The 26814-nt window shown below is 31.3% G+C and overlaps 2 protein-coding genes across 2 annotated transcripts; both read right to left on the bottom strand.

Annotated features, from left to right (window-relative positions):
• Positions 1-18193: 18193 nt before the first annotated feature.
• Positions 18194-21296, bottom strand: LOC122604253. The gene is made up of 6 exons (XM_043777142.1): positions 21066-21296; positions 19667-19822; positions 19443-19520; positions 19247-19312; positions 19067-19132; positions 18194-18965 (listed from the first exon to the last, which is right to left on the bottom strand). Exons 1-6 carry the CDS (start codon positions 21294-21296, stop codon positions 18210-18212), a joined length of 1353 nt encoding a protein of 450 aa, XP_043633077.1. The 3' UTR covers positions 18194-18209.
• A 1603-nt stretch (positions 21297-22899) lies between these two features.
• Positions 22900-25969, bottom strand: LOC122605154 (solute carrier family 35 member F1-like). The gene is made up of 11 exons (XM_043778043.1): positions 25813-25969; positions 25594-25688; positions 25443-25500; positions 24966-25157; positions 24809-24885; positions 24399-24481; positions 24203-24254; positions 23926-23994; positions 23743-23829; positions 23369-23433; positions 22900-23280 (listed from the first exon to the last, which is right to left on the bottom strand). Exons 1-11 carry the CDS (start codon positions 25952-25954, stop codon positions 23190-23192), a joined length of 1011 nt encoding a protein of 336 aa, XP_043633978.1. The 5' UTR covers positions 25955-25969; the 3' UTR covers positions 22900-23189.
• Positions 25970-26814: the final 845 nt, after the last annotated feature.

The raw sequence follows: 26814 nt of genomic DNA, 5'->3' as shown, positions 1-26814 counted from the left end.
ATTCTTGGATTAATTGAGACTATGGTTGAGTCAATTAGGTCTTAAATTAAAGGTATTAGGTGTTTGTAAGACATGGGGGTATGATAGAAACGTTCAAGGATCAAATAGATGTGCGTAACAAAAAGTTGTGTACAGGTCGGGCGAAAGTTGCGGTGCAACTTTTGAAGTTGCAGCACAACTTTTGGTCTGGGCAATTTTCTGACTTCAATGTTGCGGCGCAACTTTCACTAGTTGCGGCACAACTTTGTCCAGGAGTCTTGTACACTTAGTTTAAGCTTATATGTTGGTTATATACTTGTTCTAGGTTCTTGCGAACATTCTTTGAGCTTAGTAAACTATTCGAAAGTGTGTGTGACGCGTGCAAGAGGTAAGATACATGACTTTTCTCACGCTGGAGGCACAACAAAAGTAGTTTTCTATAATTAAATCTCTTAATCGGATTATCTTATATGTGTTGGGTTTTTCGGGTTATGCGGGAGGTTATGTGGGAATGTATGCATGTTGAAATGATTTGTATTGATATGATGACGTTTAAAATAGAAGTATATATGTTCATATGAAGTATGATGCTTATAATAACGTTGCTATGATATGTCTAAGATATGTGTTGTTGATAATGTCGTTGTTATGCCTTAAATTTGATATGTGATGGCTTATATGTGGCACTTAAGTCTGATATGTCTAGCTCACTAGATACACGTGGGAATTGCTATGAGTTGTGCACTTTAGTGGGATTAAATGCAAAAGTAGGCGTGGGACTAATTAGGTAACGATTGTACCTAATGTTAAAGTAAATTGTGAGATGTGGGAAACCGTTCTAGCCTTAGTGTTAGTGCATAAAAAGTAAGAAAGATATAAATACGTGGGTAATGCTATAGCTAAATATGTGAGATTGACGTGGGAAGTGTTAAGCTTAACCTGTGCTAGTTTATGGCAAGCTAGTGCGTACGTGGTCGCTTGAGTGGCTCCTTGCGACATAGTTACGTGGGACTAGTTTTTCCGGGTGGAGTAACTAACCACCAATGTTAAAAGCATGACGGAATACTATGGAAATGGCGTTGCCTTTCCTAAAAGTTAAGACGTGGGAAATCGTGCTAATTGTAAAGCTAGTGCGTAATATGTAAAGATGTAAGACGTGAGAATAAGTTGATTAAAATAAATATATGAATATGTAAGAAAGATGTACATGTAATTTAAGACGTGGGATTACAATGTGATGTGGGATTTAATAAGATATGTTAAGACCTGTGATTTAAGAACGACGGATAGACACAATTAGGAGTATATATCCTACATGTGCTATACATATATGTGCGATATGTTTATGTGTGATTTGTAAGACGTGAGATGAATTTGATTAAGCTGATTAAGTTGATAATAAAATATATGTGAAAGAAGTATAGGTGCTTTACGTTGTGAGATCACAATGTGACATGAGAATATGTGCTAATATGAATACGTGTGACAAGTTTATGTGTGATATGCCAATATATGATATGACGTTACGTTTAGTGGTAAGTCTATGATGATATGATGTATATGTTGATATGATATAAAAAAGTAAGTAACGTCCAATGTCGTCTTTCACGGGTTTTGGATCCGAATACCTCGACGGTGTATGGGGGAGGTTAAGATGTAGACAACCTTACCCCTACCACGACGGTGTAGAGAGGCTGCTTCGAGGTTCTATCTAAAGATAGAAAAGGACCTCCGGCCTTGCAAGGGATGAGGATAGAACCCATGACCTCTGTCTCTAGAGACAAGAGTGTTAACCACTTGATCCAACATATGTTGATATGATATAAGATATTGATAATGACGTGAGTATATGTTGATATGATGTATATGTTGATATGAAATAAATTGTGATGCAATGTGGGAAAAGGGAAGTATGGGTTGATCTATGATTGTTGTGGATGATATGTAATGTGATTATGTTTTGATAAGTAAAATATGACGAAGTTTTATGAAAGTAAAATGAAGAACGTTTTATCAAAATTTGTGTATATTAGTTATCTAATTTATTAGCTAACACTTGCTTTTATGAAAATATTGTGTCCTTCAGGATAAGCAGGTTTGAACTAGGAAAGGATTAGCTTTGTGAGATGGGATAGATGCAATAAAGAAGGCTAGCATAGATTGTTGAATGCTTAGACTTCCCTTAGACTATGTTTCGGCTACTTCATTTATATTTATGATACTTGTAATGATGAATGACGCTTATGTTGGTGCCACGAATTGGATTTCATTGATATCATTTTGATGATGCGTTTGGTAACACCATTTATTGAAATTACCAACCGTTTCGGTTGGGGTAGTTTTTAAGTGATCTTATTTCCGCTACATTTTAAACGCCGTTTGGCAAAAGTTTTCTGAAATCCAGGTTTTTAAAATGACAGGTGTTACATTCTCTCTCTTCTCTCCTTAAAAACCTTCTCTCTGGATCTCTACCCTATAAATATATATATCATTAAATGGAAATTTCATAATCTTAATCTTAATATATAGTATAAGACAGTTGAACTAATGACTTATTAACCAATCAAATCGTTCAATTTCATTAAATTGATTTTCGCTTATGTCATCATTTAACTAAACAACAAATTAAAAATCATAAAAATCATTATCCAAATATATTATTATATTAGTATTATATTAATTTGTAGAAAAAGTCTCATCAATTTGTTTTCCATCAATAATTTACAATTTTTAGCCCTGAATATTTAATTTATATTTAATTTTAGCCATCACTTAAAATTTTCAATCATTATTGAAAATAAACATATTCGTGTTTTGAGTCAGCATCATGATTAAATACATATACTTGAATGTCAAGTACAGGATCACAAATATGTTTATATTTATATTCTTAATTATCTTTCAGAACGAATTGCATTTTTGGTCCCTGTGTTACACACCTTTTGCAAGTTTGATACAAAAATGTGAAACGTCGCGAAACGCATCCCTGTCATATCACACATGTTACAATTTTGGTCCCTGTGTTAACGACACATTACTTTTGGACCAAAATTACAACAGGTGTGATATGACAGGGATGCGTTTCGTGACTTTTCACATTTTTGTATCAAACTTGCAAAAGGTGTGATAATACAGGGACCAAAAATGCAATTCGTTCTATCTTTCGTAATAATATCACTTTATGAGTACAACCGGTTTTCAAAAAATTCTATAACAAAAAAATTATTATAGCATGTGCCAACAATTCCATCAATATGTCTCAGCTAATAATGACGGTGATGAACATGTGAATATTGTACTACAACTTGCAAAGTATAACACTTGGAACCGTATATATATCTTCAAAATTATAAGCTTTTATAATTTAAATGTATGAATATCTAATGCTGATAATATCGTAAACCACGATATAGTATTATACACACGGGTCTAAAATCTAGTGTTATATTAAAATGATTTTTATGTATATACATATATCTATATAAATATATATTAAAACAATAGTTATCCTAGCATTTTAAAGTCTTCTACAATTTAAAGCTATTTTTAAAAATTGCTACATAGGTCTTTATCCTATGTGTCATCTTTATATTTTTTTACAATATATAAATCTACAAAATTATATTATCTAAAACTATTAAATTAAATAAAAATAAAATTTATATATAAACAAAATCTTACAAAAATAAAAGTAAAAAATCACATTCTATATCATAATAAAAACCGTATGAATTTAAAATTTATTTTTAAAATTGGAAAATATTTGGTTTTCAAATTATTTATTTCTTAATTTTACTATCCAATATAACCAATATTATATATCACATTGTAATATAGTTTTTTTTATCCTTTTCGTTGTGGTGATTTTACGTTTTATAAAAACTATTATCAATTACTAGGTGAATTCAACGTAATTTGAATCATAGGTTTGTTCTTTGTAATCTAATTATAATTTGAATTTGGTTTATAACTATATCTAATTAAAGCTTTTCAACTTTTACAAATTTTATTATTTGATGAAGTAAGTTTTATGAAACTATTTTCTTTGAAAGAGTGTGATGAAATTCTAATAAGTCACATATCACTTTGCAAAAAATAAAAGATCGCCATGATTTTACATTACATTTACATTTTAACTTCATTTTATGTTCATTAGTATTGCATGAAGTATAATATGTGATAGTTAATATGAATATTTGATAATGTATATTTTTATATAAATACAAAAATTTTCATAAATAATAACAGTTATAATTTGAATTTATCTATTTTAATAAATGTAAAAACTTCCATTTAATGATAATATAGATTTATATGTACATGCCTAAATAATGTATAATTGTTAAAAGTTATTATAAATATTCATATAACTAAAACAACATTTTTAAATAACCGCACATCGTGCGGGTAAAAGACCTAGTATATATATATAATATATATATATATATAAAAATGAACACATTAATTTATGATGGCTTTATGTAGTTTTCCTTTTAACGAGAATTTATTTACGATCCTTCTCCTGTTATTCTTACTTCGTTTTTGTTTTGCGTGAGTTAAATTAACTAGGATAAAATAACTACAGAGATGGGTTTTTTATGTAATTGAAGATAAAAAATTATCAAAGGATAATGCTAAAAGCCTAAAACTACTATAAACATAAAATAAATTAACGAAATACAACCTTTGGTATACTTTAACTGCTTTCAAGTATTTAAATATCAAAATGTAAATGCTGAAATTTCCAATGAATTTTGAAACTGATGTGAATCGATTATTACACAAAAGTTACAGCTAGAAGTGAAAATGATCATAACTATTGAGTATAAGCTTTGTTATACATATCCAAATATCCAATGCATAAATTAACTTTGTAATCAATCTTTAACTTTAATCATATTGCAATTTGGAATTACTTGAACTTTCTTCAAAGTTACAGTTGGTAAGGCTGTTGAAATTTGAAAAACTTGAGACAGAAAAGATTTTGGAAAATGGTTTTGTCACGTCTTAAGGTGGATGGGGAATCAAAGAGGGGTAGCCAAAATACCTTTTGCTTTTATTCTCACAAGTCACAATTACATGTATCCTTCCAAACACGCCCTACCAAAACCAAACACTAAATGCTCATCACCACAATTTACCACCTTTTTTGTAAATTCAATTTATATATTATATATCTATAGCTATATATACATATATAAAAGGTGGTACTCAAATACAATAAATATTAAAATAAAATAAATATAATAATTATTATTTTTAACTGGTGAGAATCGTGCATCATGTTTGGTAACTAAGTAGTTTTATTATTATTTTTTTTTAAAAGTAAACTTTTATTCACATGACCCCGGCAAAGCGCCGGCGGTAAATATACAACAAATTATACAATTTTAAAATTACACCAATCTTCCCACGTTATACTCTTATTTTTTGTAAGATTCCTATACCACAAATACCCGAAAGACTTGATATCTTGAAGGATTCCAGTCACATTGCGGTTGACCTTTTCAAATTTAATCTCGTTCCTCGCTTTCCAAATATTCCAACAACTTGTCATTATAATGCCTTTTATAGCTTTCCTTTCCATCTTACTTTTTCCTCTGATCTCATGATATTCCAACAAGTCTTTAATCGAAAAAACGAAGAAAGGGGGAGACTTACACCATTCGCTTATATGCTGATACATCAATTTATATGCTTGTTTATACATCCGGTGTTCTATTAACTTCATATGTTATGAATTTCATACATCAGTTTTATTCATTGTCATCATAATCTTAGATAAATATGTTATCCTATTTGCTTAATAATTACAAATTTATTGTATCATATAATTTTTTTTATATATTGGTTAAAACCAGATAAAATAGATTGACACATAATATGTAAGGGTAATGATATATATTAGAGAACTATAAAAGTATTGATAAAACAAAGACAAAGACAAAAAGGGACGCCGAGCATCGGCTTTCAGATGCCGGGCCACGAATCAAGGGTCAGCGCCGAAAGGGGCGGAATGGTGGCTGATTCTTTGCCGACATGCCACATCACGTTCGGGGTCGGGGTGAACCCTCCCATACCTGATGTGGAGCCTAAGACTGTGAGGTCTTAGGTTCAAATCCTGGTGTGAGCAAAATGCTCCCAGGAATGGAGACATGGGTTTTCTCATAATGAGTTTCCTCTGAAATTAGAGTTGGTATATAAATAGTTATGCCGCTGAGTCCAAATTTGTCGTTAAAAAAAATTATTTAATTTAGCCACTTAATTCTACAAACTAACTCAACATATATAGTGAAACTATATATCTTAAAGCAAGGACTAGTCAATTACTATTGTCTAAGGGACTGTTTAGCAAAGGGTTTTTAGGGGCTTTTAAGGGCTTAAAAGACCCTAGCTTTTAAAAATAAGCTCATTTGAAAATTATAGCCTTGTTTGGTAATACATAAGAAATCAAAAGCCCCAGCCCCGAAAAACTCCTAAAAGCTCCAAAAGGTCTTTAAAATAAAAGCTCATAGAAAGAGAGTTGGAAAAAAAGCCCCAGCCCCTAGCCCCAACATCAAGCTTCAACCCCAAGCCCTTAACTACAGTCTCAGCTTCAAGTTTTTGTGCCAAACATACCTTAAGTATCGGCTTAAATATGTATGAAAACTGTGTATATATACATACCCGAAATGTAAATAAAAGAATTATGATGTCGATGTAATAATATTGCCAAAGTTATTAGTATTATTATTATTATATTGACATGAATATAATATGGTAAGGAAAAGATGGTGTTGAATTTGAACATAGATCTAGAAAAGGGGCTAAGAAAAGTGGTTACGAAAAAGTTAGGAGTTTTGTTTGTAAGTGAGGAATGAAGACAAAAGAGGCTTCAAATGGGGGTATATTGAAGACAAGGAGACAAGGAGCTTAAGCTAACTTCCAAATGCCAAATGCCACCGTTTCTCCACTTGTTACCCCCACCTCTATCTATCTTTTTGCCTCGAGACTCTCCCTAATTCCAAACCAACTTATTTATGTGAGTTAGCCATTCGTTTGTCTTTAGATGGGTTTGAGGAACCTTTAAGTTTGGCTTCGAGTCTTGACATGATAAGGTTTTCCTCTTCAGTGGTTTTTACTTTTTACTTGTTCGTTAAAAAAGCTCTTTAATATGAACCATGTCAAAACAATATATTTTATACCCGTTAACCGTTAATATTTATAAGTAATTCAAACTTTAATACTGTAAAACGACATTTTTTTGCTCACATATCTTTCTTATTTATGGATAATAAAATGATAAGCTATATGAGATTAATTTGATAGAAATACATATTTATAAATTTGATGTTAAAATGAGTTTCATTCATTTACCTCTTTTTTTTCTTTTTTTTTTAATACTCTATCCGTCCCATCAAATGTGTCATATATTGAATATTCAAAATATTTATTTACAAACTTTGATCTTAGATATTATGATTTGTATTATATAATATTTGATGAAAGTTATAAAAATTGATTCAGTTTTAAATGTATATTTTATTAGTATAACTTTTATCAAATATTATATAATACAAATCAAAATATTTAAGGTGAAAGTTTATAAATGAAGACTTCAAAAATTTAAAAGTGAGCACATTTAGTAGGAGGAAAAAAAGATTAGTCTTTGATCTATCATATGTTACTTAAGATATAAATCACATTTATTATTTTTCATAAATCTGTAACTAGCACTGAGAAAAAAGATGTTTTTTGTTCTAGTCATCTTCAACTCTTTCTGCCGGTACCATATACCGCTAAAATTTGTAATCAACCCGTATAACTAGACATGTCTAGCATAACATAAGAGAACAAAATAAGGAACAAGTAATTTTGGTAGCAAAATTTTATTCTATTGGGCCAAGAATTTTTTGTACTAAAATGGCTCTATTAGGCTGTTTTATTGCCATATTTGAATGTGGACTCTTATTTTCTGGGCCTTTTGTTTTTGGATACCTTTTTCAGTTTTTTGTACTTCTTTGTTTTCCTTTTGTTATTTGAACAATTGAACGTGGACTGTAATTTTTTGGGATCTTTTGTTTTGGAAAGCTTTTTTGTATTTCATTTGTTTGTTTTTTTAAATAAAATGAAATGACGTTCTTTTTTTTTTCGTTAGAGAATTAGGTATCCCTCACGACGTTGAATCACTGAGGATGCCACATCAGTTTTAAGCATTTCACGGTTGTGAGCACAACAATCAAGAACCAAAGGGTTGGGTCACCCCATACCCATGAGCTTTTATTTTTTGTTTTTGGAACGACGACTTAGAGGTCTAGACTATGTTATTTTAACTTGTTCCATGCTAGAGTACCATACACCATACCTCAACCCAATGGGAGGAAAAACACCCTATTAATCCGTCGTTATCAATTGTAATGATTTTCACAAATCTATACAACTATATAAAAATTATAACCCTCATGTTGAAAGTTTAAAAAAAAAAAAACAAGAAACATGTGAATTGATCGAAATACCATTTAAATCAAATACCTTTATATACACCAATTGATGCCGTCGCCTCTATCACACCGCCGTTATCGTCGGATCGCCGCCACATTACGTAGGTACCATACGAATAGACTTATAACGATAATGAAAACTAAAGTAGTCTTTCAAATATATTTCATTTCATTTTTCTAATAAACTAACGAATGAAATATATAACTTGCTGCAATCAATAAAAAATGTGTGCATCAAAGCATGAATTCAAAAATGAGTATCTTCATAAAACATACAAAGGACTTGTAACTAACACTAACCAACCTTAATTTGACCCACTTACAAAGAAACAAACATAGAAATTCTTTCTCTTAAAGTTTTCGATCCAAATCAAAAATGTAGAAACTAACACCTTTCTATTTATAGCATTAGTCCACCATATTATAGTCATAGTCTGGTTTTGTTATTCATAAAATATGTGAATGGCAACCTTACAACAACAAACAAATGAAGTTCAAGAAATACATGGGTGCACCGGTGAGATTACTCAGAAGGGCAAGAGAGGTGTATGTTGAAAGAATGGTCGATCTCGATGAAAAGGTTGGACCGATCACCAATATGTGTGGTTTCCCGCCGCTAGCACCACCACCACAACACTTTGGTGCAAATTATTGGACTATCAATCATATATGTAGCAAATGTGACAATAAAGAGCCGGTCCTACTAAGAACATCATCCGAAAGGGTTACTACTACGAGTAGTAGAGAGTTTGATCAGGATGAGCCGAAACACCGTTGTTTCAGCTCTTTAGGGTTGGGAAGAGTCGCAACTATCGATGAGGATAGGTGGTATGAATTTGATGAAGAAATAAACATTAGAATTGAGTTTTATATTTCAAGAAGCAGGAGCCAAGCAATTGGTAGGAGGGGAATTGGCGGATATTATTAATTATAATTAGAAGTTGGTCGATCAAGAACATGTTTCACCATATATATGTTTTGCTTTCTTCTATCAATATTACCTCTTGATATGTAATGTCACAAATATATATATATATATATATATATATATGAATGAGTTGTATTCATGTGAAAACACAAATTTTGGTGAAACTCAAAGGCTAAATTTCAGCCCTTGGATCAAAACAGATCTACGACTCATTAAAATTTAAAAGAAAAACACATAGGGGTATTTTCGTCATTTGACACATTATCCCACTTTTTTCCTTTCTAGTTCCAAAAACACACACAGAGATCTCTCTTTCTCTCTCACTCCCCCTCTTGGGAAATCACCACCACCACCACCACCATCGCCACCACTACCCTCATCGTGTTTAGGTCACCGTCGCGTTCTAATCGAAATGGCACAGCCATCATTTCCGTCGTCATCATCATCTTCATCAGTCATCATCAATGGATCTTGAGAAGTTAATATCATTGAAGGATGTATTGAATACGAACATTACGACTTTTTGTTATGTAAATTCGAATTTTCTCAGGTGATAATCAAATGTAATTTGATAATATGTGATTAGATTTATTCTAACATTTGAACTTGTTAAATTTTATTAATTATTCAATTGACTTTGTTGTTTGGTACAATATTGCATACAAGGTGTTTGATGAAATGTCTGAACCAAAGTTCTTATATATGATTTAATATCAAATCACATTTGATTGAGTATTGCACAAGGTGTTTGATGAAATGTCTAAATCAATGTTTGATAATATGATTTAATCAACTTTATGATTCTGTATTAAATTGGTGTATAGGTTTGTGCATATAAACTCCATTTGTTTTGTGGAAATGTATGAATAACATCAAATTCGATTTGTTATCTGTTATTGTTTACTTTTATGTTCATAATCATAGTTTATTATGTATAGAGATCATAGAAATTTCTGTTTTTGTAACTGTATGTGTAAAATCATATTTGATTTTGTATATAGATTCTATAGATTTGTGTTTTGTAACTTTGTTTTGTACAATCAAATTTGATTTTGTATTGAGGTTTTAGTTACTTGTGTTCTTATGCCTACAATCATATTTGATTTTACTTTTACAGTGTGAAAATCCTATATATAATGAATTATTCAAAATCAAAAATGATTTTACGCATACATTGTGACAAAACCTATTCAAAATCAAAAATGATTTTACGTATACATTAAAGAAAACCTATACAAAATCATATATGATTTTTTATAACACATTGAGACAAAACCAAATGAGTTCCATACAAAGAAAACCATTTAAAATCAAAAATGATTTTACGCATAGAGTGTCAAAACCCTATACAAAATCATATATGATTTTATTCATTCATCTAGATAAAAAAAAAGTGAGTTCGGTATCATTAAACATATTCAAAATCATATATGATTTTGTATATGCTTCCGTACAAATAAACTTATTCAAAATCAAAGTTGATTTTAAGCATACACTATGAAAAATTTATAGAATATCATATATGATTTTACGTATTTTGAGACAAGGCAAATGAGTTCTATACAAATAAACCTAATTTAAAATCAATTTTGATTTTATGCATATAGTGTGAAAAGCGTATACAATATCATATATGATTTTACGCATACATTGTCAAGAAAATACTTGTATACAAAATCATATATGATTTTGTGTAGCACATTGAGTCAACCAAATGGCTTCCTTAAAAAGAAATTTATTCAAAATCATTTTTGATTTTACTCATAAAGTCTGAAAACCTATTCAAAATCAACTATTCAAAATCAAAAATGATTTTATGCATATATTGGGGAAAAGCTATACAAAATCATATATGATTTTGTATAGCACATGGAGACAAAACAAAATGAGTTACATATCAAGAAACCCATTTAAAAATCAAAAATGATTTTAAGCATATAGTGTGAAATACCCATACGAAATCATATTTGATTTTATTCATACATCTAGACAAAAGGAATGAGTTCGGTATCATTAAACCTATTCAAAATCAAATTTGATTTTGTATAGGTTTTTGAAACCGTATGCGTAAAATCAATTTTGATTTTGTGTAGGTTGTTTAGTATGAGCTAAATTTGTTTTGTTTAAATGTATGCATAAAATCAAATTTGATTTTGTATAACTTTGACACCATATGCATAAAATTAAATTTGATATTGAATAGGTTTCTTGATATGGAGCTCATTTATTTGTCTAAATTCTCTATAAATAATCAACTTTGATTCTATACATAAAGTTGTAAAAACTGAAATCTCAAAAAATATCAACACATGATCAAATTTGATTGTAGGCATATAGTCACAAAATCAAAGTTACAAAATCAAAATATCAATACATATAATCAAATTTAATTCTAGACATATAGTCACAAAATCAAATTAACTATAAACTCAATACAAAATCAAATTTGATTGTCCAAACAAAGTTACAAAATCAAAATCTCTAAAATCTCTATATATAATCAAATTTGATTCTAGACATAAAGTTGCAAAAATATAAATCACTAAAATATCAACACATAATCAAATTTGATTATAGACATATAGTCCCAAACACACAAGTAACTACAAAGTCAATACATAATCAAATTTAATTGCACAAACAAAGTTACAAAACACAAATTTAACAAATTCATATTTTAGAATAGATATATGTACAATCAAGTATATGATTGACTGTACAATCAGTAAATACATATATAATCAAATTTGATTTAGTACATACATTTTGGTTTAGACATTTCATCAAATACTTTGTGGGCAAAACTCATATAAAAATTTTAAACAACAACAACCAAATATACAACTTCTTATCATATAAAAAACAAAAATGCTAAAACCTACAGGAGGGGGACAAATGTATATGGTACGCTTAGGGGTTTATGGTTTGAAGTGGGCTAACCTTACAACGTCAAACCCTAAACCCTAAGCTACAATATAAAAACCTCGGAATAATCTAAAACCTACATGCTAAAGCCTACAGGAGGGGGACGGATGTATACGGTACGCTTAAGGGTTTATGGTTTGAAGTGGTAGGGTTAGCCCAGTTAACCCTACAACTTCAAACCCTAAACCCTAAGCTACAATATGAAAACCCTAAACCCTAAGCTACAATATGAAAACCCTAAACCCTAAGCTACAATATGAAAACCCTATAAAATATAACCCTAAATGCTAAACCCTTAAAGGCTAAATCCTACAGGAGGGGAACAGATGTATACGGTACGCTTAAGGGTTTATGGTTTGAAGTGGTAGGATTAGCCTAACGGCTAACCCTACAACACTTCAAAACCTAAACCCTAAGCTACAATATAAAAACCCGGGAAAAATCTAAACCCTAAATTCTAAACCCTAAAATGTTAAAGCCTACAGGAAGGGGACGGGTGCATACGGTACGCTTAAGGGTTTATGGTTTGAAGTCGTAGGGTTAGCCGTTAGGCTAACCCTACGACTTCAAACCCTAAACCCTAAGCTACAAAGTAAAACCCAAGGGGAAAGTTACATTCTAAAACCCTAAATGCTCAACCCTAAAATACTAAAGCCTACAAGAGGGGGACGGGTGCATACGGTACGCTTAAGGGTTTAGGGTTTGAAGTCGTAGGGTTAGCCGTTAGGCTAACCATACGACTTCAAACCCTAAACCCTAAGCTACAAAGTAAAACGCGAGGGGAAAGTTACATTCTAAAACCCTAAATGCTCAACCCTAAAATGCTAAAGCCTACAGGAGGGGGACGGGTGCATACGGTACGCTTAAGGGTTTATGGTTTGAAGTCGTAGGGTTAGCCTAACGGCTTATTTAGTTTAGTATTTAAATCAAAAATGATTTTGTATATATTTTCTTAATAAAAGATTGGGCTTATTTATTTTGGGCTTTTAGCACAACCATTATGTATTTTCTTAATTAGGTCAACTGTTGAGGATATATACTCAACACTACCACCGCACTTTAATTTTAAGAGACTGTAAAAATAAAAGAGAAACAAAAAAAACAAAAAGTAAAACATAGATTTAAAATGAGTTACATACAAAGAAACTCATATAAAATAAAAAATGATTTAAAGCATGAACTGTGATATTCAAAATCAAAAATGATTTTACGTATGTATTGGGGAAAACATATACAAAATCATATATGATTTTATTTATAAATATAAACAAAAAAAATGAGTTCGATATCATTAATCCTATTCAAAATCATATATGATTTTAGTCATAATTAGTCAACCAAGTATACCAAATCATATATGATTTTGTGTAACACATTTAGGTAACTTCCATCTCATTCATAAAAAAACAATACGAAATCAAAAATGATTTTATGCATCATTTAGGAAACCTATGCAAAATCAAAAATGATTTTACACATACATTAGAGGAAAACTTTAGAAACTCATTTATGATTTTGTATATTACATCGAGTCAAAACAAAAATAAGTTGCATAAAAATATAACCGTTTGAAATCATATATGATTTTAAACATAGTGTGAATTATCCATACAAAATCATTTTTGATTTTATTCATACTTATACAAATCATTTTTGAATTATCCATAAGAATAATTTTACGTATGCATTGGGGAAAACATATACAAAATCATATATGATTTTATTTATATATATAGAAAAAAAATGAGTTCGATATCATTAATCCTATTCAAAATCATATATGATTTTAGTCGTAATTAGTCAACCAAGTATACCAAATCATATATGATTTTGTGTAGGACATTTAGGTAACTTCCATCTCATTCATAAAAAAACAATACGAAATCAAAAATAATTTTATGCATCATTTAGAAAACCTATGCAAAATCAAAAATGATTTTACACATACATTAGAGGAAAACTTTAGAAACTCATAAATTCGCCTTTAAGATTAAAAAAACTTTAGAAACTCATTTATGATTTTGTATATTACATCGAGTCAAAACAAAAATAAGTTGCATAAAAATATAACCGTTTGAAATCATATATGATATTAAACATAGTGTGAATTATCCATACAAAATCATTTTTGATTTTATTCATACTTATACAAAATCATTTTTGAATTATCCATAAGAATGATTTTACGTATGCATTGGGGAAAACATATACAAAAACATATATTATTTTATTTATAAATATATTAAAAAAAATTGAGTTCGATATCATTAATTCTATTCAAAATCATATATGATTTTAGTCGTAATTAGTTAACCAAGTATACCAAATCATATATGATTTTGTGTAGGACATTTAGGTAACTTCCATCTCATTCATAAAAAAACAATACGAAATCAAAAATGATTTTATGCATCATTTAGAAACCTATGCAAAATCAAAAATAATTTTACACATACATTAGAGGAAAACTTAAGAAACTCATTTATGATTTTGTATATTACATCGAGTCAAAACCAAAATAAGTTGCATAAAAATATAACCGTTTGAAATCATATATGATTTTAAACATAGTGTGAATTATCCATACAAAATCATTTTTGATTTTATTCATACTTATACAAAATCATTTTTGAATTATCCATAAGAATGATTATACGTATGCATTGGGGAAAACATATACAAAATCATATATGATTTTATTTTAGTTAAAGCAAATGGCTTCCTTAAACAAATCATATATAAAATCAAAAATGATTTTTAGCATACATTTTCGTATTCGAAATTTGATTTAGTACATACACTTTGGCTTAGACATTTCATCAAACACTATGTGGGCAAAACTCATTATAAAAATTTTAAACAACAACCAATAATACAACTTCTTATCATATGAAAAAACAAAAATAAGAGAAAAAGACTACAAATCATGGATAATAATGGTTTGTTTGTCCATTTTTTATATTAAAAACATAAACTACATAAAATATCACTCTAATAATATCTAAAACATTATTTTTTATTTGTTGTTGTTGCTAATAGTTTGAGATGAAGATCCAGATTTTAGTGGTGGTGGTGGTGGTGGTGGCGGCGACGGCGGTCAGATATGTTGGTGGTGGTGGTGGTTACTGTCCAAGGAGTGGAAGAGAGAGAGTGTGTGTTTGTGTGTGTGTGTGTGTTTTGATCAGGAGAAAAAGAAAAGAAGATAAATGAAAGATAGAGTCTTATTTTTTTTAGTGTAAATTACGAATATACCCCTCCGTGTTTTATTTTTAATTAGGGGTAAATGTTAATCTCCGCCATTGATGGGAATGATCCAAGGACTAAGATTAAGCCCTTGAGATCCATGAAAAATTAAGGATGTACATGAACAAAGCTCATATATATATATATATATATATATAAAGTAAAGTTATTTTGAGAACCTTTTTTTTGCGAGAACCTTTGAGAACTTTTCAAATCAAGCCCAACAGATGATTGTTTTTACATGAAAATTGTTTTTTGATTGTTTTATGAATAACTTATGTGTAATTTGAAGTTTATAATTGTGTAGGAGCATGGATTATTATCCGTTATACAATTATGTGGATATTTGGATTCTTGATCACATGTGCACGAAAATTGCTATGATCACATGTATACAAGTCGATCATATGTAATCATAGCAATATTCGTGCACATGTGATCAAGAATCCAAATCTCCACATAATTGTATAACGGATGATAATCCATGCCTCCACACAATTATAAACTTCAAAATTACACACAAGTTATTCAGAAAACAATAAAAAAATAATTTTCATGTAAAGAATAATCATTAGTTGGGCTTGATTTGAAAAGTTCTAAAAGGTTCTCGCAAAAAAAAAAGTTTTTAAAATAACTTTTCAATATATATATATATATATATATGTGTGTGTGTGTGTGTATAAAAATAGAAAATAACACGTATTAAATGGTTATACGTACTTATGTATCATGCCAGAAATACATTTAGGAACGGAATTTGAGTTCATCTCTACGTAGAGGGGCCAAATTATGTTTTATTTTGTTTTTGGACACCTTATGTATATATTAATGGTTCCTTATGGAGGCCTAATAATAAAAACATAGATGTCTATTCATATTCTGAGAGTTCACTCTGGATCTACTTATATGACGCCTAGTCGGCTCCCAAAACAGTCACGGCCATCTTTGATCCTAATCCTACAAGATAGATACTGTCCACGTCCTTAGGAGTGGGATGGGTCATAGCCCATTCTAAACTTTGGATATATGTAATTTCATATTTATAAAAAGGCTTTTCTATCTGTTGGCCCATCTTAACTCAGAGTCCCTTAATGTAGAGGTGCAAGAAAAAACTGATTAACCGAACCAAACCGATTTGTAACCGATAATCAAAACCGGTTAGTAACCGGAATAGTAAAAACCGATTATAGGTTACCAGAAACCGTAGGTTACTAATCGATTACTCTTTTCAAAACGAAAACCGATTATTAACCGGTTAACCGGTTAATCATATATTATATACATACACTAATATATAATCGGAAAGATCGCATCATCAGATGATTTCGTAAACTTTCAGTATATCTTTACTATATATAGATTAATGCTTCGTTCATCAGATTCAAAATCAATATTTGGTTGTTTTTGAGATTTGTGATGATGAATTTTGTTTTATGTTTAGAAAATGATGTTTATTCGGAATATGAGTTCATCGCTCATAATTGTCGGAAATGATTGTTTTTCCCCATTGTTCACCATTTTCTCAAAGTTATAATGGGCAAATAGAAAAACCGAATAGGTTAACCGGTATCAATTAACCGGTTATTATTAATCGAAATTGGTTAGATAAGTTACAGTTTTAAAACGTAGAAACCGGTAATTAACCAGTACAAGTTAACCGCAACCGGTTATTACGGTTTCAAAAAATAACCGAAATCGATTATTAAAATTAATAACCGAAAACGGTTAACCGCTTCTTGCACCTCTACCTTAATGATCCGATGTTTGATTTTTATTAAACTAAATAAATATCCGCACAATGCGGCGGTGTGTCGGTGGCGACTTGTAGTGGCAACAACGGCGAGTAAAATAGATAATTGATGTAAAATAATTCACGTGTGATTTAGGAAGGTAATGAAGGTAACAAGTAGATAAATTTTGTATTTAAAATATTCTAAAAATAGAATACCTAGTTTGTTTGTTTGATAAGTAGTTATTGAAAACTCTTATTATTAAAAATTTCTTATATATTATGTTTTAGTTTTTCTTGTTTATTTGGCCCAATCCTGAAAGAACTTTTTAGCTTTGCCAATACTAATAAGATAGATTACCAATTATACTTGTATTGAGAACTTCAAATAATTATTTCTTTGTCAAGGTATTGGTGAAGCTCTCTGTAGCAATAATGCAATGTATGAGGCTGACCAGGCTTTGTAGAGTACGTAGTTGTATATTTGAGAACATTATAAGAAAAAACTGGTATGATGGATTCCTATATAAGCTCAACAACATAACCATTAGGCAAGCTAGACAACTAATCGATATATATGAAACCATGAATAACCAAATTTATAAACCAATATTTGGTGGCAAGGTTCAAAAACTAGCAAGCTCAACCAGACAAAGTACTTCAAAGTAAGTACTTTAACAAGCTCCATATAATTATCTAAAAAATATGATTACATTGTATGTATATATCTGTTTATTGATACGACGAGAGTGACCGTTGTGGGTAACTGATCCAAAACACTATGCCGAGAGCCTCCGTCCTCAATACTATAGATATACATGGTCACTATAACAGGCAACAAAACCACCACTCATCATCTTGCATTTTCCGCAACAAAACGGAAAAAAATAGTGCCAAACGTATGTCTTTTATTTATTCGGCCCGTCTAATGCATCCTTAGTTGTCGGCAATGGAAGTGGTTCTTTAGTCTGGTCAGCTCTTTTCTCCTCTTCCTGGCCTCGGTCGCGGCTGCCAAGTCACCTAATCTCTTGCCTGAGCAAACAATTGGAACTTGGTGAATTTTGTGAAAATTTTCCCCTAACATTTGTTCACTATCATCACCAACTTTAGTAGTAGTAGCCCTAAGATGTTCTTTAAGAAAAGTATTAGTATCATGATCATGTTCAATAAGTTCTTCACAACTCACAGAAGATGCTGCGGGTATACTGACTTTAAGGTTTGAATCGGTGGTGGCGCTCTGTCGACCACCTCCATCTGGTGGGAACCCGCTTAAAGGTGTTTCTGATTTCACCTTTTCCGGGAAGAATTGATTGCATTCAAGAATCTCTTTCGGTTTGTCATTTAAGTTGAAAGAATGAGGTCGGCGTTCATGGTTATTTTGAGGGACAGTAACAACCCAAGGATACGGTAGTAAATATAGTGGGCTCATTGAACTCCCTTCTTCACATGATGATGAATCGGGATTACTGGCTGTTGATATTGGGATATGAGATGGAAAAACTATTCCGGCTGTTTGGCCACATTGTAACGGGACCGAATTTGGCCATACAATTGGCAGGAAGGGTGGTTGGTTGTATATAACAAAAGGAGAATTTGTGGATGATGCAGAAATGGTTGGTTCGTTTGTAGTAATCGAGTCTTCTTTGGTTTCCTCTGCTTCAATAGTATTTATCCGGGTCATCTACACAAATATGCCCGATATTAACCAAATTGATTAACCAAATGTTTCTTCTTTCCAAAAACACAGATAAAATGCTTTTGCAAAATTAATTAAAGATTCACCATTGCTTTTAAGCATTCGTTCTTCGTCTTCAGAGAATCATAGTGTTTTGAAGCAGCGTCCTTATCCTATTCCCAAAAATCGTGCCATATTTAGATTCGCTTAACATGAAATTAAGCCATTCAAGGACCAAAAAGAAGTATATATAAGCCAAATAATAGTGGGAGATCGAAAGAACGAACCCTTTTCAGGTTTTCATTCTCCCATGCCAGATCAACAGACTTTCTTGTGAGCTCCTCAAAAACAGCCTTGAAACATATAAAAGGAAACACTCAATAACAGTTTGTCTAAAAAAGAATTGATAAACCTTTCCTATGTACAAACTTGGAAATCAAAAAAAGGTCCATCCGGTATAGTATCATTAAAAATGATAACCACCTGTCTTCTACGGATAGTCTGTCTAGCCGACTCTCTATTTGCTAGAACTCTGCGGATTTTACGTGCTTCCATTTCAGCCTGGCTCGAAAAAGTTTTGAATCAGCAAATAAAGAGAGTATAAAACATACATTGTACAATATACTTCTTGTACTTGTGTTGTATACCAAATTTATGGTGTATGCATACATTCCTAAAACAAGAGGGGAAGATATATTTCACTATACCTCGGTCAGATTTTGTCTAGATTTCCTCCCACTTGACACACAATTTGTTCGGTAATTAGGATCAAGTCGAAGTTCAGTGCTCTGCTCATCCTTCACCGACTTCGCAGCCAGCAAGCCCGTTGTCTGTGACTTTTTGACCATAAATTGTTTTGCATCCTGCTTATTAACATAAAAGAATGAAGTCTAAAAAAAATTAACCCAAACTTCAAAATCTAAGATGGATTTGTAAAAGGTCCAATGTCTTGTTGGGATTTGCAACTTACACTTGTGTGATATATCAAATAGACAGAAATTCGTCTAAAAGTACATCAACAAGATCCAAAGTGGAAAAAACCAAGAGCGAAATAAAATTGTTACAAAAATAAAAATAGAAGGAAAGAGACTATGATGTAGGAACAAACAAATAAACAGGTCAATAGATGATGTTTTCGTATTCAGGTTATTCGAACGGGTCTTTTGACCCTGGGGCATTTTGTGGCCGTTTTTAAAACCTTCCCTGGCCACCCTAAAGGTCGTACCTAATAAGATTTGAACATCAAATCTATTCGGGTTTGGGTCTTCTAATAACCAAGCACAAAATATGACACTAGGTGGGAGCCCACATCAAATCTATTTGGGTTTGTACTTCTCCAATGATATTAACTCACCTCTATTGGCCATTAAAACTCAAATAAAAACATGTTTGGGTGTTCGCATTTTGCTTAAATGAAGGAGAAACAAGAAATCTATCATGTAGGACCGAACGTAGAAAAATATTACCCAAAAAGATACTCCTTAGATTCTCTTTTAGGTAACTTTCCGTTCAATAAGACTATTTTAAAATAATTATACTATTAAGGTTAATTTGTTCAAATTAAGATCCAAAGGAGACAACAACCATTGACATTTCTTCAAAGCCAAGTTTCCACACACACAAAAGACATAACCCTACTATTTCAAAAGATTATCCATATAATAAATCATACGAGTACAACGTAATATAAACTACACTAGTCAACATATACAGCCAAATTAATTTGATCTGAAAGTGATTATACGTCTTTGTCATTCAGAGTATCCGATCTATTGTTCATATCAGTACACACACTTTTATATTGTACTACACATAAACACGCATAAAGCAACATGATGTGGATAATTAGTGGTAAACATCAAAGGTCAAAGGTTCGATTCTTATGGCATGCAAAAGAGGTTCTTTTCTACCAGTTAGGTAAAACTTAGAAACAGCTTCACTACCTAGGTAGAGATAAGGCCGGTTTGTTTACATCTTAAACTCCCTAATATATCGTCGAGATATTGAGGTCTAAAACCGACAGGGAGGGGTTTTTTTTTTTTTTTTGGGTGTAATATATACATACACATACAATTAGGAAAGCAGTACGTTACAAATAATAATTACCTCATATGAAATGGTAGAAGACTTAGGAAAAGTGTCAAAAGAAGAGTTGCAAGCATCATCAATAGACTCATCTTTAACTTGTTCAACAACATTATTATTATTATGAGACTCGGATGACACATGGGCTAATCCAGCCAACGCCTCGGCAGCTTCAAATTCAATCTTCACCATCCTATCATTATCACACTGATCCCATGATGATGAAACCTTATTCACACCATCCATATCCATATACTTACAATATAATGATCAAACTATATATATATATATATATATATTTTTTTTTATCACTATTGTTATTGTTACAAGTATAAAGAGAAAGAATACAAGTTGCAAAAGGGAGGGAGAGATGTGAAAAATGAGAAAAAGTGGTCATGGAAGACTGCATAATATAAGTAAAATTAAGAAAGGAAAAAGGGTGACAGATGTCTTGCCAATATTATGGCGACTCATAGAGAGTGGAGGTATGAGGGAACGCCACGTATCAGTGAGGTACAGGCCATCCTTTGCAATGGTTGTTGCCGATTGGGTGATGGCGGCAGCAAGGCCACGTGGTGCATTGTCATTTTACAAGTGGCCAACAGATACTCTAACTCACCTCCCTGGTTTTATATAGATAAATTTTATATATACATTTACCAAAATGACTTATCTATATATATTTCTTTTCATGCCCATTCCCCAACGTAATCTTTTATGTTTTTTTAATATCTTATATAAGATCTGTTATCAAACCAAATATCTTGGTTTCTCGGGAATTGAGTTATATATTTTCCTGGCAACAAATTCAGGCCAGATTTATCTAGTATATATATATATATATATATCGTATCAGAAATTGTTTGCAATGTCTAGTTAGAAACTGTAACCTTTTCTATCACTCAGGAGACGTGATCACTTTAAAAATCGTGATAAAAATTAATTAAATTTATTTTTTATTTTCTAACATAACGTGCATTATGTACGTATTCATTCAATGCATAGTAAATAAATTTTAGACTTGTGTCAAATAGTAAACACGGAATTTACGATATCATTAATATTAAATCTTTTATGATAAATAGACAATTATTTCATCCACTTTAACTTCATACCTCAATGTTGTATTTATGAAAAAAAAAATTAATTATCCAGAGATTGATAGCTAAAGTATATAAGATAACTAATTGATACTTTAGAGGTAAAAATGAAAAACTAATGGATGGAATTATATCCCTCATATTATAATTGGATACTCATTGACTTGTCATCATCTTAATCACCACATGATTTAGAGTACTCCGAAGGATCGAACTCGCGTCTTTGGAACTTCACATGTAAAATTAGACTTTGGTAACAAGTACCTTAAAAAAATTGTTTTCTTATATCAAGCAAAAATCAAACTTGTGACCTTAAAGTCATCAAATGCTTTAGTATCTGAAATGTCTCATCTTTAGTCTTCAAGAAAAACACCCACAATATTCTAAAATAATTATGTGTCGCTACTCAAGAGTAATACATATACCTTATGTTTCTAATATTCACTTGATCAAATAAATTTATAAGAAGCAACTAAAAGAGAACAGTAATAGAATTCTAAGTGTCGGCTTTATGTGGCCTTCCTTACCAATAATTCAACATATAATAATTACATTTTTGGATAAAATTTTATTCAATTTTCAATTTTGTAGAACATTTTATTTAAAAAACAATCATAACAAATGTATATCGCAAAATGACAATTTTACCGTATGAGTACGTTCTTATATGCTATTTTTTGAACAAATATTTCTTGAAACGACCGTTATTTAACTTGGCCGTTATTAAAGTTGTTAGATACGACAATTTAACAATGTATCGTGAATTCGTGATATATACTTTGTTGAAGAAAATGACAAAATTATATCCAAAAGGAATTAATTGAGATGCTTTTAAAAAGGGGTGTATTTTCTTCTTGCCCTACTACCCCAATTGGAAAAGTGGATGAAACTGGAGATACAACTTATTACAAGGAAAATGCAGCTACTTGTACGGAGGTGAAACTGGAGGCGTATGTAAAATGAAACCATTATCGTTTCGTTGCAAGTCGCAACTAGCTACAGTATCCTATCACAAGTCTATTTTTAATGCACCGAGGAATTAACTCTACACTCGGATGGCTTCCCCTGGTATCAGCTGGTACGGTTGGTCAGGGTCACCATTCTCGAGTTTTGGTAGCTCGTTAGAAGGCTTCTCCCTGAATAGAGTTTCATATAAAGATCACAAAAATGAAGTATATGAGAAATGAAATAACAAACCCCGGCAATAGAAAAAGACCGACTTACGTTTTGGAGTATATGACAAGGCCGATGCCAACAAATAGAAAGGACACATAGTATAACCAGTCCACCTGCAAGAAAAATTATATTGTCAAAGACATTGGAAAAGTGCACGAGTTGGGGTTGTATGGGTTTTCCTTTATGTTTGAAGTCAATAAAATCAATTTTTACTGTTTGGATAAACAATTTGTGCTATTAGTATCATCTTGGATAGTCAGTTTCAATCTAACCGCAAAGATAGGTATTATGCAAGTGTGAATTAAAACTATTTACACATTCCTTCTTTCAAGTTTTAACTTAACTTTATAGACTTCTCTTTTCTTCCTAACAAATCAAGCTCATTCCAAAATGAGTTCCACATGAGACTTCAGAAACATTACCTTTTGGTGGTATAAAAACACACGAATGACGACTGCCCACATATCAGCTGTGAGTAACGAGAGATTGAATAGTGTGGCTCCACTTGCCTGCAAAATTCAAGTATCCAGCCATTTGTCAAATTAAACTAAATTAATGCAAATTTTCATGGTTTTCCTTTTTTATAAATTAAGGATTAAGCGAACCTGTAGAACAACAGGGGTCAAAGAAGAGAAACTAAACCCTGCTAATCCAAAACCAGCGAAAGTTAAAATCTGAAAGATGAAATCATGGTTAAAGATATGTACGCCGATTTCTGTATTTAAACTTGAAAACATAACAATTGTCGAAAGCAGTTTTCTATCCGGATTTTCAAATTTTAACGAAGATAAACACAAAAATGTAACAAATCGATACAAATTGAGAGATCCTACTCGCTCTATTGGTCTAAAATGACATTTAAAACATAAGGCATTCACTTACAACTTCCGGGGACCAAGAGACCACTTCGAGACTCTTCCTCTCAAATATAGCTCTAAGGGATTGTTATGGAAAGTTGGCACATTTATTTTGATTCAGTTTGATTCTTTTAGCCCCACATATGTAAGGTACCATGCTTTCATCAATGTTAGTATGAAAACAAACTTAAATATCCCCTGAGTTTGACATACAAGGATACATCTCCAACATGCTCACAAGCAATCCAAATAAGGCAAACATGGTAATAACTTCAACCCGGCCAGCTCTTTTAACACAAAATTCCTGCATACGCAACAGATCCAACTAATAAGATTCATGTATTCCAGGATTTTGTAGTAGAAATTAGCGCAAGCCGAAACTGACAAGGGGTGGGTTGGGTAACAGGTAAAAGCAGTTAACTTTTAAGTTGGGGTTAACCAAAAACTCTTTTTTGTCCAATTATTTAACAAACAACGATTTGTGTGCAAAGGTTTAACCCTTCAAGAAAAGTGAAGTAGGTAGTATTTGAGTGACATTAAACCCTATATTGACACATCATTGGAAAATAAACCTAAATTGACACAATCACGGGAAAATGGGTGGAAAATCGCCACGACTACTAAAACTAACCTCACCAACATTGCTAAATGCAAAAAAACATGTCCCTGCAATCACAATTACATCACCAAGAATAGGATTGGAGCCACCTGAAACAACAAAATAGACATTTAGAAGTAGGATGCATCCAAAAGAAAGCCGACCTACATACTTTGAACTACGGTTTTACCTCCACCACCAACCCCGGAATCTGACAGTAGCACTAAACATAGCCCTGAAACACAAAGAGCTGCCCCAAAGAACTGCCAAATGGAATACTTTGTGCCCAAAAAAAGCCAAGTGAGAATTATAACCCAAACAACTGTCCAACAATCGAGTATTGTCACACTTGTAATTGATGAGAACTGGTATGCTTTGTTAACTGCGCAGCAATTAGGCACAAAACCATTCATTATGTATTTATGTACACAAAATTTATTAAGACTTAATTAACGGGGTTCCATTAATACACCGAAATCTATCTATTGGGGGTATTCATGAATCCACAATCTATCTAAAATGTCCCTATATAGAAATTCTTTCACAGTTTGAGTGTAGTTACACAAAGATTTCAAGTCCAATTGTGATGTTATTTGACTACAAAATTTTTGACAAGTTTGTCATTTCAATAAAGCAATAATAATAAATTTTTAACTGTTATACTTACCAAGAAAGTTGCCTTGGACATCTATAAATGCTAAGAGGAGATACCAATACCATGAAATCTAAAAAACAACAAAATAAGAAAAACCATCAAACACTTCAATTTGAAAAATAAAAAGAAATAAATAAAAATCAACCAAAAACCAAATGAGTACATGTAGCTTTTGACGACGATACAGAAAGATGCTTCCGAAGACCAAAGTTAAAGCCAAATAAGCGAAAAATGCAAGAGTAAAGGGAGCATTTACACCTACATTATATGCAACCAATTCATAAAAAGGTAAATCTCTATCTATTTCTATTCAGTGAAAATTTAGTCCTCGTAAGAAAAATCCAATTTATTACAATAAAAAGAATAAGGATATAAAAGATACCAAGATTAGCAGAAAGAGAAGAATTAAAGCTCATAAGGGCCATTGAAAAGGAAACTAATTGACCCAATAATATAACATATAACACCCTCCATAACCCCCCTCCTCCCCCTCCTCCCCCTCCTCCATTCTTCACACTATCCATTACTTTAGAAATTATTTATATTTAGAAATTCATTGATTGATTGATTTAATTTCCAACCAAAATATAAAGATTTGTTTTTTGGTATCAAAATCCAAAAGGATGTTTTTGTAAATATAAAAATTAAATTAAATTAAAAGAATAATTAGAATGATGTTGATGTCGATCGGATCATAGAATAGAATAAGGATAAAAAGGTTGTCTTATAATTGGGGGGAATTCGGAAGTGGGCAGTTATTGATATATATAAATAAAGGAAAATAAAAATAAATAAATGGCGGGAGTGAGGTAGGTACCAAGTTTGTTGTGAGTTGACGACCGTTGGATGTACTAACCACCTGACGGATCGGGCACGAGCTACTCACCATTCCATCCGTTGGAAAAATCTTATTTACTCCAATTGATATACGGAGTACTCGCGTATCTTATACGTCATCCCTTCTCTTCTTCTTTTTTTTTTCTTTTTCTTTTTAACCTTTTCTTTTATTACCTTTTTTTTTAAAGTGAATTTCGTTGTAAATTTCATGTCACGATTCGATAACGAGATGCCTAGCATACGTTGTCTTAACCGGGTCGCGATAGAGAGTTCCCTCAATATATAAATGTCTATTTCAAATACACGATGAGAGAAAAACCTGTAACGTCTCAAAAATATTAAAATATATATTAAGGTAATCTTTTGAATTAAGTTTATAAATAATAATAATAAATTGATGTGTGGTCTTTACAAATAAATAAGTTATACGATTAAGTAATAAAATGTATATAGTATAGATAACTATATATTATTTGGCTTCAAATAGATACTAATATTAAACTATATAATTAATGGACACATGTCCATTAAATAAGTAATTAGGACA

Source organism: Erigeron canadensis, chromosome 6 (genome assembly GCF_010389155.1).
Source record: "Erigeron canadensis isolate Cc75 chromosome 6, C_canadensis_v1, whole genome shotgun sequence".
In the NCBI taxonomy this organism is placed as follows: Eukaryota; Viridiplantae; Streptophyta; class Magnoliopsida; order Asterales; family Asteraceae; genus Erigeron; species Erigeron canadensis.
This window is presented reverse-complemented; position numbering and strand designations above follow the sequence as displayed.